General features: G+C 38.0%; 1 protein-coding gene across 1 annotated transcript; it reads right to left on the reverse strand.

The window, feature by feature from the left end:
* Window positions 1-1,129: 1,129 nt before the first annotated feature.
* Window positions 1,130-12,256, reverse strand: LOC124379471 (scavenger receptor cysteine-rich domain-containing group B protein). Its single transcript, XM_046839839.1, has 12 exons — window positions 12,164-12,256; window positions 11,394-11,517; window positions 11,184-11,213; window positions 10,041-10,076; window positions 8,484-8,786; window positions 8,174-8,245; window positions 7,590-7,907; window positions 7,132-7,209; window positions 5,921-5,989; window positions 5,356-5,670; window positions 3,170-3,247; window positions 1,130-2,258 (listed from the first exon to the last, which is right to left on the reverse strand). Exons 1-12 carry the CDS (start codon window positions 12,254-12,256, stop codon window positions 1,942-1,944), a joined length of 1,833 nt encoding a protein of 610 aa, XP_046695795.1. The 3' UTR covers window positions 1,130-1,941.
* Between the last annotated feature and the right edge of the window lie 810 nt (window positions 12,257-13,066).

Consider the following 13,066-nt stretch of genomic DNA (forward strand, 5'->3'; position numbering starts at 1 on the left):
CACACACACACACGCACACACCATGCCTCTCACTCCATCTGTCTCTCTTTCCCACACCATCCCTTTTCCCATCTCACCACACAATGATGTACCAGTAAGCAGCTGTTTTAAGGACAAGGTGCTTAATTTCTTATCACTGGATTAAAGAACAGAGCCAAATGGTTGCAGGATTTCAATAATCCAGAAGAATCTCTTCTCAGCAGCTGAATGCTTAGCAAGAGAAGGGAATGGGCAATAAATCAAACAGACCAGCAGAGTAGTAGTGATTAACACACACACACACACACACACACACACACACACACACACACACACACACACACACATGGTCGCAATTTAATAATTCCAAAGCTTTATCCAAACGTTGTCTTTAATTACTTATCTCATCCCATTCCCATCCCATTTTCATTTTATATATGACATTAACAATATTTACATTGAGGCCAATACTCAATGTTGATTCATCATTGATCCAATACTGATATTCTCGTTGTAACTTAGCTGACTCTCTGCACCTTTGTATACTGAATGCATACATAAGAGGATCATTTTCAAGAAACTTGACAAATCAAATCCCAACACAGAATATAATTCCAATTTCACTCTCATTACTGCCATTTGGTAGATCCCTTTATTCAGAACAACTTACAGTTATCTCAGTTATATAGCTGAGCAATTGAGGGCTAAGGACCTTGCTTAAGGGCCCATCAGTGGCTGGTTGGTAGGGCTGGGATTTGAACGCATGACCTTCCAAACTCAAGTTCAACATCTTATCCACTTAGCTACCACTTCCCAATACTCCCCCCATTACTGCCATAATGCAAATTATAGGAAGTAAAGGAAACACAGGCACACACAAAATTAGTGCCAAAAAAGTGTTAAAACCTTTAATATCTTTAAGCACCAATATTGTAGAATAAACGTCTATAGTCTTATAATAATGTTTTTTTTTTTAAAGATTCAAGAACTGGTTTCCATTGGAGAAGAGCATTGGATAGAATATAAAAGATAGTTTATTACCTCTGATTTTGTAAATGTCTGTGCAACAAAACATGTTCAGTTGAATTTATTATATGTCCTCATGTTGCTTAAAAACTGTCCAGTCACAGAGGTCAATTATTACAAGACAATAATTACAAAAAATAAGCCCACACATGATTTACAAAATAATTTATGCTTCCAGAAACCAATCAGTCAATATAAACTACTTCAGCTGGTTTGATTAATGTTAGATAAGCAGAAAGAATGTTTATGTGCAAACTGAAGCTCCCAATTTTGCGATATTTTTAAACCATACTTACCAAATGTAATTAGAGATCTTAAAACCTGAGAAAATCTTTTTTTTCCTTCAAAATCTGAATAGTCTAGATCCTATAGCAATATAGCAATATGATTTTTTTGGTGTAATATTTAGAGCTTCTTATTTAACAGAATATAAACAAAAAAACTTTCTAATTACAAAATTTTGGAATTTTGTAGATAATAAAAAATGTACTTTCATAATGACATGTGAATAATAAATGTCCCAGCAGCTCCACAATGCAAATTAAAAGCATGACTAGCCTAGCATACTTGCATACTACATATGTTATCTTTATATTGTATTTAAGAAAAAGAAGTATTTTGTTTGACATTACTTTGACATAACAAATATTGAAAAATTCGGTGTCATGTTTATACATACAGTTTATATGTATGTATTCGGTATTCATACATTCATAAAGTGCATAAATAAAATAACCGATTTGGGTCGATTTTTGTATATAATCATAATTTGTTATTTCCTTCGTTTTTGGATCATCCAGTAGCTTCTTATACCTTTAGTGTATCAATGTGAGTGGATATTTACAAAAATGTACATGTCCTGTTGTCTACATTTCCCAATTAATCCAATCTATAGACCACAGGCGGAAAGGGCGTGGCTTTTGTGTATGGGCGGAATCATGTGAGTGAACAAGTCACACCGGCATCCTCTGAGTGGTCACAGTTGTGTACGTCCCATGGTATGTGAGAGCACTGCTGGAGTGACAGCTCCGTGCCTGTGCACTTCACATTGTCCAGGAGGATGATTCCAACGCCTTGTCCAAAAAAGGACTCCACCTTTGCAGACATGGCATCACCGCAACCCAAAAGCCTGCACACAACCTGGGCATCAGGAAGATCCCAAGCATCGTCACACACAGTGCCCCATGCACCATGCTGATATAGCTCTACTCTGCCCTCACAGCGGTGGTGACCACCTGACAGCCTCAGTGCACCTACAGAGAAAAAGGGTGCATAATAAGCACTAAGTACATTAAATCCATTTTTCATAATGCAAAAATGTACAAAAAATAAAGAAAAAAATAGGAATAAAATAAATGACATTAGGAAACTCAAGAGGTTTTTACTGAAGAAAAGGAGAAATATGAATGCTGAGATAATTAGGAGGAGATTCAAACAATAACTGAAGAGATTCCAATCCCTGAACGTAATAGGAAGAAAACATCTAATTTTTCAGAGAGAAAGGGAGGTGCGGATTGAAAGTGCCTTACGTAACCGTTATAGAGTACAGAAAAAACTAAGCCAAAAGGCAATTAAATTACAAATAAATTAGGGTAAGAGAAACGCATTAGTTTATATGAATAAAAGCTAAAAATTATAACAAAAGCGATTGGGGAGGTCCAATTGGGGGCATGGTCAAGTGCAAGTTTGTGAATGAAGGTAGGAGCTGGGGTAGGTGAGTGCTAAGGATCTCACACCTGATGTGAACCCCAGATCCCTGATGTACTGCAGGTTGCCCCTGATCGGGCAGAGACATACAGTGTACCAGTAAACACAGAGAGCAAGTACTGCACGATAAAGAATAAAGTGTCTGGCTATCACTTCAACTAGGAGGTGGTCCACAGGCCAAGGTCACAGATGGCAGCGGTGAATTTGGTTTTATGTCAGAGTGGATTAGGATGCAGGCTGGATGTCCCTCTAGCATAAATCAGGCAAAGGTGTTATGTGGAAATAGGGCGTAGTCATGGGGTAATTCTGTTATAACCTAGAGCAAGTGCTGCAAAATACTTTTAAGTCTAAAAGTCCAGGTCCCCATCATAATATTATGTAATGAATAGTAGTTACTGTATAATGTGCTCAAAGACAAACAATTGCCTGAATATTCATAATGTGTTTCACTCCTTACCCTCCACTGGTGGGGGAGTGGTGATGATCCTATCAGTAACTCCAAGGCTTCTAGATGTTCCTGCCCAGGCTGGAGAAGCTGAAAGGAAAAAATGTGGGTTATACCACCATCTTGTGTGCTTTGAATTTAGTCTGGTCTGAGTGCATGTTTAGAGTGCAATTTCTAAATGAAATATGATTTTCCATCACTAGAACCAAAACAACACTAGAGTACATTAGCAGTTGATGGCCTAAGTGCACTATTAGTATCCTACCCGCAAAAAAAAGAAATATATATTAAAAAATAAATAAAAAAATAAAAAATATATATGTCTTATGTATTGAGGGTAGGTAGCACTAAACAGTCTTTGAGCCAAGAGACTCCAAATACCAGCCTCATACCTCAAAGAATAAAAAATTAAAATCTCATGGATACCTAAAACATATACATTACATATAATCGCAACTTAATATATAACTAACTCTAGTATGTCATAACATTCAAGTTCGATTAATTTTACTATATACTCCCAATTGGGCTGTGGCAATAACCTAAAACCCTGTTCTGCAATGCATTTTTTTCTTCTCATCCTTACTGGGCTTAGTTAACTTGTATGTGCATATATTAGGCTGCATGTAGCTGGAGCTGCTTTTCGCTGTGGGCCTCAGCTGATGCTTATGTTCCCTGACTAGCCTCTGTATTTTGCATGCTTTGGTTCACTACTTCATTAGTCATGTACTGCAAAAGTGATGCATGCTTCTGACACTGTCCTGAGCTGTTTATGTGTGCATAAAGAGAGAGAGTAGGTACAGTATTAGAAGAAATGAGAGATGGTAGCTAATGGATTATAGCTTTGGCCATTGAAACAGAAAGTCATGAATTCAAATCCCAGCACCACCAAGCTACCACTGATGATCCCTTGTGCAAGGGATCTTTAACCTCAATTTCTTAGTTGTAAGGCTACATTTACATGAATCTGGATACATTTGAAAACAGCGTTTTTCCTCTGAAAAGGCTCCACATCCACACTTTCGCTTTATCCCTGTACTGTGCATGAGCAAAATGTAAAACGCTTCCACCTGCATCATTTCCACATGAAGTTTATTTACGTTCCGGCTCTTTGAAACGTAGCGGTAACGACAAAAGATGCGGCATCAATTTCGAAAGCCTCCTCTATCACAGTCCACACTGCGAATTGATCCACTTTGGAGAGCGTTTTTGAAAAGCGATATATTTTGTTGACTGAAAACACCTTCTCAGAGTGGACCGGAGGCCAAAATAGAGAAAAAAATAAGCGTTTTTAAACAAACATTTATTCGTGTGGACATGGCCTAAGTCACTTTGGATAAGGGTGTCTGCCAAATGTCATGAATGTAAATGCATATACATGGATAAGGGAGAATTGTTGGAAAGGGAAAATCGTTTAAGTAGCAGAAATTGAAGTGGTTATTTTTGCAGGTGTCTGAAGGAAAAAACAAATGGTAAAAGAAAGCTGTGTGTAGGTCTGTTAATGAATAGTAATCTAATGATAATAATAAGTATAATATTAATAATAACAATAATAATAATAATAGCTAAGTGAGTAGTATCCTTCTAGATAGAGGTCAACAACATCAGTTAAGGTTCACAGAATGAAGAGGGAAAAAGATCTCAGTGATCTCAGGGACTTTGACCGTGGCATAGTTGTTTGTAAATATTTAACAAACTGCTGATCTGGAGTATGTGTGCCCATACAAGCCTCTGGAGTTAACACAGAATGGTGTGAGACAAAAACGAACAAAACATCTGCTGTTTTGCAGGTGGATACATCTTGTTGATGAGAGAGGTCAGATAAGAATAGCTAGGCTTTTTTCAGTAACTGTTACTTTTTACAACCGTCCTGAGCAGAAAAGCATGTCAGAATGCCCAACACGTTAAACCGTGAGGTGGATGGGCGACAACAACAGAGAGCCACATTGGCATCTATAACTGCCAGCCAAGGACAGGAATCTGTTGCTACGGTGGGCACTGGCTGTTCTGAAACTGTCTGTGTAAAGACTGAAAAAATAGACTAGGTGATGTTTTTCATCTGTCCTTCAGCTGTGCAGTTTTAGTGAGCCTGTGCCCAGTATAGCCTCAGTTACTCAATACTGATGTTATTTCTTGAACTGAATGTGATTTAAAAAAAAATTATGTTATGTGAACCAAACAATTTGTCTCCCTCTTACTTGAGCAGATGACTCCAGCATCTTCATGATGTCCACAATTGTGCTGCCCCCAGCCCAAGTTGAAGCAGTCAGTCAGCAGCCTCTCATTGCCATCGCAGTTCACATTGTCAAGCAGGATGGGACCAGAGCCATAGCCAAAGTACGCCAGTGGGATGGCTGCCATGGCCGGGCCACACCCTAGCTGCCTGCACACCACCTCAGCGTTCTCCATATCCCACTCATCATCACACACAGTGCCCCAGATGTTTTCATAAAAGACCTCCACACGGCCTTGACAGCTGCTGTTGCCATTCACTACACGGACGGTGGGCTGCTCTGTATACAGGAGCAAAGAGATGTCAAGAGAAATTTTTGTTGTTTTTTTATTATAGAAAATATGTATGTAGTCTTTAACGTAAGAGTAATAAATGTGTAATGTATTGGTGATGAATCTAAACCAAACCTCAGGATGGAAGTGAAATGATGTGTCATTGCTGAAGAAGGCCATTTAGATCAGGCTGGATCATTGCTACTCTGTGGCCTTAAGATTGAATATAGAGGATACCCTGACAGTGCAGTTTGTTACCTTTTGTGGTAAAGGATGTGGTTGGATTAGCTGCTGTTGTCTCTGTAACTGGAATAGTCATTCCCGTCTCTGAAAAAAAAGCAAACGAAGAAAAAAAAAGATATTCCAAAGATAGAAAGCAAAAAAAAAAAGGCCCAAAGTGGTCTATTGATTAGTTGTTGGTTATGCAAAATATCGCCCACTTGTGAGCTAATAGAGGTACTGCAAAGGCGTGCTCTTCTTGCTGACGCCTACTGGAGTGTGAATGCACATGCACAGGGTATGAACCTCAGAGCCTTTATGATCATACAGGGTCGGTTTCAGACATTCGGAGGACCTAGTCAAAATCTATAATAAAGTCCCCCCCAACCTCGTTTCCTACACCTTTCAGAATAAATAAAAATAAATAAATATAATTTCTAACCTTTTAATTTATATAAAGCCTGTTGTCAGTACTTTGATATATTTACTTAAATGATTTTCTTCTTCGTCTTTGGTCATTGCCACCTCACTGCGACAGCTGTATGTATTTACAGCTGTATTTATGTACAGTTGATCAGCTCAGATTCTAATTTAAAGTCTTAACACGTCATGGCACTTATGCTGTTTTAAACTCTGAATAAACCGGTGGCAAATAATGATCCATCTTCAAATGGCGCTGAAGAGAATCATTAGAATAAGGCTCTGTTTACATTAATAATATATTATAATCAAAAATGCATGATTACAGCTCACATAGCTGCATCACCAACTGCGCTTTCTTTGCATGTCTGTTTAGCTTCTAGCTTAGCATTCATACATTCATTTTGGTGTCATCAGGTTATTGTGTAAAAAGTAGATTTTATTCAACACTGTACAGTATTCACAGGGTGGGGACGATGATATTAACTGGTTCCACTTAAGGTGAGTTATATCCAATAGACATCAAAGAGCCTAGTCTTATGCTGCCCATCTTGATTAAACTAATGTATAGGTTTGTTACGATTACAGAGGCCCCGCCTCCAAGCCTGAGGCCCAAGGCATTTGCCTGCTCTGCCGATCGCTAGCACCGCCCCTGCATGTTTTCTACACTAACACTGTTCTTCAGTTTAAACAGTGGTCTAGCTAAAGTGCAGAATTGTTAACGTTGTATTACATTTTCAAATATTCTCAAACGTTCCCAGATATTCAGAGGTATCTCAGACCTTCGGACCCCACCATATGCAAAGATAACACATAAATGCTAGTTATACCTGCTGGGATCTTAGTATGGAAGAATGCATTGTTTAAGGTCTCTGTGTTCACAGGAGGAGAGGTGGTAGTGGTCAGTCCTGCATACAGACAAAGGTAAGGGGAGTAAAAAGCCACAAAGATGCAACAGCAGACAGTATTTTGTGTTTTAGTATTACATCTATATACATAAATATTAATATTGTGGTTTTCCAATCAGCTTCTTTAGTCAGACAAAGCTGCTTAAATGAGTAGAGAACATTTCAATCCAACCAGATTGGATACCAGGTGACATGACTCAACTTCCAGATAACCACACCTGGACGACTTAGATTCTTTATGTCTTCTTTTGGGGGATAATTTAGCTTCCCGACACTTTAAAGTATTACACAGATTTCGCTTCAGGTTTGCCACATTTTTTCATCCAAAGTATGGGAATTTTAATAAGCCCAGCTCTTGTAGACTGCATACTTAAACCTACCTGTGCAAATGACTCCAGCGTCCTCATGATGGCCGCAGTTATGAATCCCCCATCCAAGGCTGTAACATGCAGACAGTTGGCTCTCTGTGCCACTGCAGTGTACGTTGTCCAGCAAGATTAGACCTTTGCCATAGCCAAAGTAGGCGTTGGTTGTGTAGGTAATAGCAGGGCCACATCCCACCTGCTGGCACACCACAGCTGCATCTTGCCTTCCCCAGTCATCATCACACACTGTTCCCCAGCTGCCCCGGTAGTAGATTTCCACCCGACCCTGGCATCGGTCCAAACCACCCACCAACCTGATTAAACCATCCTTTGCTGTCAGAAGAAATTCAGAATTCAAAAATCTAGCGGGAGCAAACTAGTCATATAAAATGGAAGCAATTTTTTCTTCTTTTTTCATATAAATATTCTGAAGTTGCATAAAGGCTATTTATATACATTGCATTGAATCTGTAGGTGGTCTTGATCGTTTGCATTTTGAGAATAAATTAAACAAATTAACCACAAGAAAATGGTAATTCTCATCTTTTCTGATGCTTCAGCATCACAACATGAAGATTCTTTGACTATCAATGACTTACATAAACCAGAGTTCCTGCGAGCTGGAGTGCTGGGTTCTTCAGACAGTCCTTGAGGCCCTAACACAGTATTATCTATAGTAATTAGATAGATAGATAGATAGATAGATAGATAGATAGATAGATAGATAGATAGATAGATAGATAGATAGATAGATAGATAGATAGACAGACAGACACCTTTCATAATATGTGACCAAAAAAGAAATGGATGTAAATATTTTGTTACCTATATAGGCCGTATTTTTCTTATATTTTTTTTGCTTCACCATGAAAAGTAAAAAAAGAAACTCATCCATTGTTTAGATTTTACCTTTACAGATGACAGCTACATCTTCATAATGGTAGCAGTTGTGGATACCCCAGCCTTGATTGCCACACTGGCTCAACTCCATCTCTCCCCCATTGCAGTCCACATTATCGAGAAAGATGGGCCCAGAACCTTGTCCAAAGCGAGAGCTTGTGCCCACTGCCACAGCCAGACCACACTCCAGCTGTCGACACACCACATTGGCATCCACCATGTCCCAGTCATCATCGCACACAGTGCCCCACGTACCATTGTACTGAACCTCGACACGGCCCTCACAACGGCTCCTGCCATTCACCAGCCGCACTACAGGAGAAAGAGGATGGGCATAATAAAATATTAAAGACGGGTAAAATAAAGAAATGAGCTAAAATACTTAAAGGGTAAGACTAAAACAGGGATTTGAGAAAAGAATTTGGAGGGGGGTATGAGTGTGTGTGTAGGGTCCTCTCTAAAAAGCATGCGACTTTCCTTAACCGTTTCTTACCTCTGACAAATGTCCATTGCCATTATGCCATAATGTTTGAGTTTGGAGTAGTTTCGCTTCAGCGCTTATTTAGTCTTTGCCAATTCTCATCCACCAGCCAGCTCTCTACTATCATACAATAACTACCAAATGGGAAGAGTAAATAACAAGCTCTTTTTCTAGAACACAGGAGGCTAGCCAACAGTATCTGTTTAACATCACATAATCAGAAGAAGGCGCTGTTCAACTTTGAACATATACTGTATAGTCAGTTTTGCTCTTTTGTACTCCTAGCTATATATGGTTGTGGCATCATTGGTATTTAAACTCAGAGTATTGAGTTAATCCAGATGATAGGACTTTGTTGTTGCACCACTAACAAACCCTAAATACAATAAATATTAAATCACTTTGTGTGATATTAATTTACCATCAGTCAAACCTTGGCCTACATCTTAACTGATATTTAACAGAACCCTTGTAAAATATTTGTTATATCATGTTAACCTGTCAATCAATAGCTAATAACTAGATACAGAGTTTATACTGTATAGGTCTTTTTCCTCTCCAATTACTAGTGCAATTCTTGCGTGGCTCATAGCGTTTAGACTGACTTTCATCCATCGTTATATGAACTCCACATGCTATAGACATGACGGTTCCTTAGTGTCTGCACAAGAGTGAACATGAGAGGGGAAACTATGGGCATCTGGTTTAATGATAGCCCATCAAAGAATGATTCTAATCCTCATTGATTTAAGGCCCAAAATAAGGCTAAATATGAAATATGACTCCCAGAAATGAATAAGATGGGGATGTGGGGGGCAGAGACAGAGAGGTGGTAGTGATGGAAGAAGGGATTATGTAAATTGAGAACAAGGGGAAGTGACCAGTTTTTTGGTGCCTTGGATCTTTATGTGATCCTTCCTCTCTATCGTGCTTTACCCCCCCCCCCCCCCCCCCCCCTTTATCTTCATGTGTGTGTGTGTGTGTGTGTGTGTGTGTGTGTGTGTGTTTAATAGATATATTCTTTGCCTCAGGTGTGCTAGAGGTGTGTTTAAGAAGAGGAAATTGAGGCATGAGAATAGGCTCACATAGACTCTGAGTGTAGACTGTCCAGTTGTTATTGCCTGAAAAAGAGAAAGAGAGAGAGAGAGAGAGAGAGAGAGAGAGTGATAGAGAGAGAGAGAGAGAGAGAGTGAGAGAGAGAGAGAGAGAGAGAGAGAGAGAGAGAGAGAGAGAGAGAGATTTTAGTCAAATTATTTGTTGAAAGGAGGTTCTTGGCCCTCCATACTTACAGTTCTATTTATCTACTATATCTATTTTCCTGTAACTTTAGACCCAATGAAACAGGAAGCCAATTTAGCTCAATCTGTATTATTAGCTACACTCAGTACAGAGCAGACATATACATAGCAATGTACACCATGACATCAGCCAAGCATGATTTTATTAAAATATACATTATAAATATTTTACAAGCTATGACATGCACATACTATTATAAGGGCTACAGAAGTTAGTACTGTTTTTCCTATATATACAGTATATATATATATATATATATATATATATATATATATATATATATATATATATATAGAGAGAGAGAGAGAGAGAGAGAGAGAGAGAGAGAGAGAGAGAGAGATTTTTGACTAAATGTCAAATCTCTGTTCCCTGGTCTAATAACCTTGTTCAGTATGAGTTATACCAGTCCACAGTAGATGGTTGAGTAGCATTATAGTGTTAGACATGAACAATGGAAGTTATTATTATTGTATTATCAGTTAAAGTTATGCATTACATTGCGACGTATAAAACAATATCACGTTTAACTGTGAAAAAAACTCAATTTAATAGTTTTTTTTGTGAAGCTGTAAGGGTTTATTTACATTATACAGTATTATGTGCTGCAGTCATAAGGATATATACCTTCACTTCCTATATGACGAATTTTAGTTAGAAATATTTATGACTTTGTTTCCAAACTGCCATGCAAGAACTAGACATTCACATCTACCAACACAGACACTCTGGTTTGTTTCTGTACAGAGCTATGCAGTACATGTGTAGTTGGATAAACCTTGGTTATTATAAATCAACATAAAAAAATTGTGTTAAATGTCCAATATTACAAAATTGCAAAATAAACGATTTTTAGGTTAATGCTATGTTGCAAATATTAAGTCTGTTAAGGTGTTTTGACCTGTACTAAGATGCTTTTGGAAATGACTTACTAAGAACCGATCGTCTCATCACTTTGTGATCTGCAAGAGAAAATGTGCAAGGCAAAATAAATCCCATTAGTATAAGCCCATGAGATCAAGATCAACATTTGAATTCACTCAGACAAACAGACAGACAGACAGACAGACACCACCCCCCACCCCCCTTCACCCAAAACACACACACACACACACACACAAACACACGTGCTGTGTATTCACCGAGTGGTAGGCGCATGTTAAAGGCCAGCAGCAGCAGTGAGGCCAGTAAAGAGATGAGGACACACGTGGAGGCTTTCCAGCGCCTGCACACTTTATAGAATACACCCTGGCCTCGCATGGCAGTCTGAGGAAGAAGCCACCAGGATATACTATAAACACACAAACATATGCAAAAACATATATTTATATGTATGTAAAGACACACTGTTCTCTTTGCTCTGATTGGACAGAGATAATGTCTTTAGTGGTTTGTAAATATATATTATAGTAAAATAAAGTAAACAAACCAACATCGTCAATATACAAACATGAAAAAAACTCCAAACCCCCTGAGTGCAACACGACACAATTCATAAATTACTACATAAAGAATAAAAAAAATGTCTAAATAAATATGTGAATTAATTTTCAAAATGTAATACATGGAATACATTTTGAAAACATAGTCATATCTCAGCAGCTCAGATGCAATTGCTGCATTGAAGAAACTCAGCTTTATATGCTGTACATACACTGTACATTTAATCCATTGTAGTGATAATTCAAAGTTTAGATTTATGTATAAGCAAACTAAAAATCCATGTATGTAAAAGATATACTTTTCAGAGAAACTTTACTTTCAGGCTTACATTTTTGGATGTAAATCCTTCTAACCCCACTGTTACACAACTTATTTAGGTCTATGTCTAGGTCTAGGTCTAAGATGAATCCATGTGACTTTTTTTTTTACTTAGATTTTTTGTGTTTGTTGTTCCTAAATCCCTCCTGACCTTCCAGTGGAATGTGAGGGAGCAGCAAGCTGAGGCACAGGATCCCAGGACGAGCAGAGAATTTGATATTGGGCCCAGGCAGATAGTGGACATTCCGGGGGCTGAGGGCACAAAAAGCTGTTTCTGCTGCCTGTTTCTGTGACCTAATGGCTACTTCCTGCGAATCTTTCACTGGGGCTCTCCAGAATGCTTAGGCAGCCGATGACACCACCTGGGCGCCTCTCGTCTCCCTCTGTCCAGTGATGGAGGTAATCAAGGGGGAATATTATGAGGGTGGGGGGTGTGGTGGCTCAAAGAAACCAGAAAAGCAGCACAAAAATCTGTGTGGACAAATACACAAATACTGTTCTTTGTAAGTTCATGCTTACTACATCTCAGGATCTTGTTTTTAGTAATCAATTGAACATTATTTTTGAATTTATTAATTTACGTATATACTTTAATGACATGTTTTTTTTTTTTATTAATGTACTCAAAAGCTGTTAATCTTGCTCTTTTGAGTACCAAGATTTAGGTTCGATTGGTACCTTGGTTATTAATTTACAGTTAATTTCGTTACAGTTAGAGGGAAGAAATGCAATAAACCCCTGCTTGACGTTTTTTATTAACGCAGTTTATTATTATAAAAATTTGTGAACAACAGTTTACATATATTACATAAAGACAAAATATTTTATACAATTTTAGAAAAATAAAAAAAACAAATATAATTAATGTAATACACTAATTTATTATATTGATTACATTGAGTAATCAATTAATTTGGCACAAATTAAATTGATTAAATAAATGGAAAAATACAATGAATTAGTTTCCATTTGTAGAAGCCCATTTTAGCATACTTTACATTCATTCCACTCTTCATTCATTTACTTCCTCGATATTGTTACGATTTTCTCCTTT

The sequence above is a fragment of the Silurus meridionalis genome, chromosome 25, assembly GCF_014805685.1.
Source record: "Silurus meridionalis isolate SWU-2019-XX chromosome 25, ASM1480568v1, whole genome shotgun sequence".
Lineage (NCBI taxonomy): Eukaryota > Metazoa > Chordata > Actinopteri > Siluriformes > Siluridae > Silurus > Silurus meridionalis.

Coding starts and splice junctions, on each gene's coding strand:
- LOC124379471 (XM_046839839.1), bottom strand. CDS start 12,256: ATGTCCACTATCTGCCTGGGCCCAATATCAAATTCTCTGCTCGTCCTG. Junction 8,246..8,483: donor TGTAGCTGTCATCTGTAAAG/GTAAAATCTAAA, acceptor TAATTACTATAG/ATAATACTGTGTTAGGGCCT. Junction 5,671..5,920: donor CACATCCTTTACCACAAAAG/GTAACAAACTGC, acceptor TCCTGTATACAG/AGCAGCCCACCGTCCGTGTA.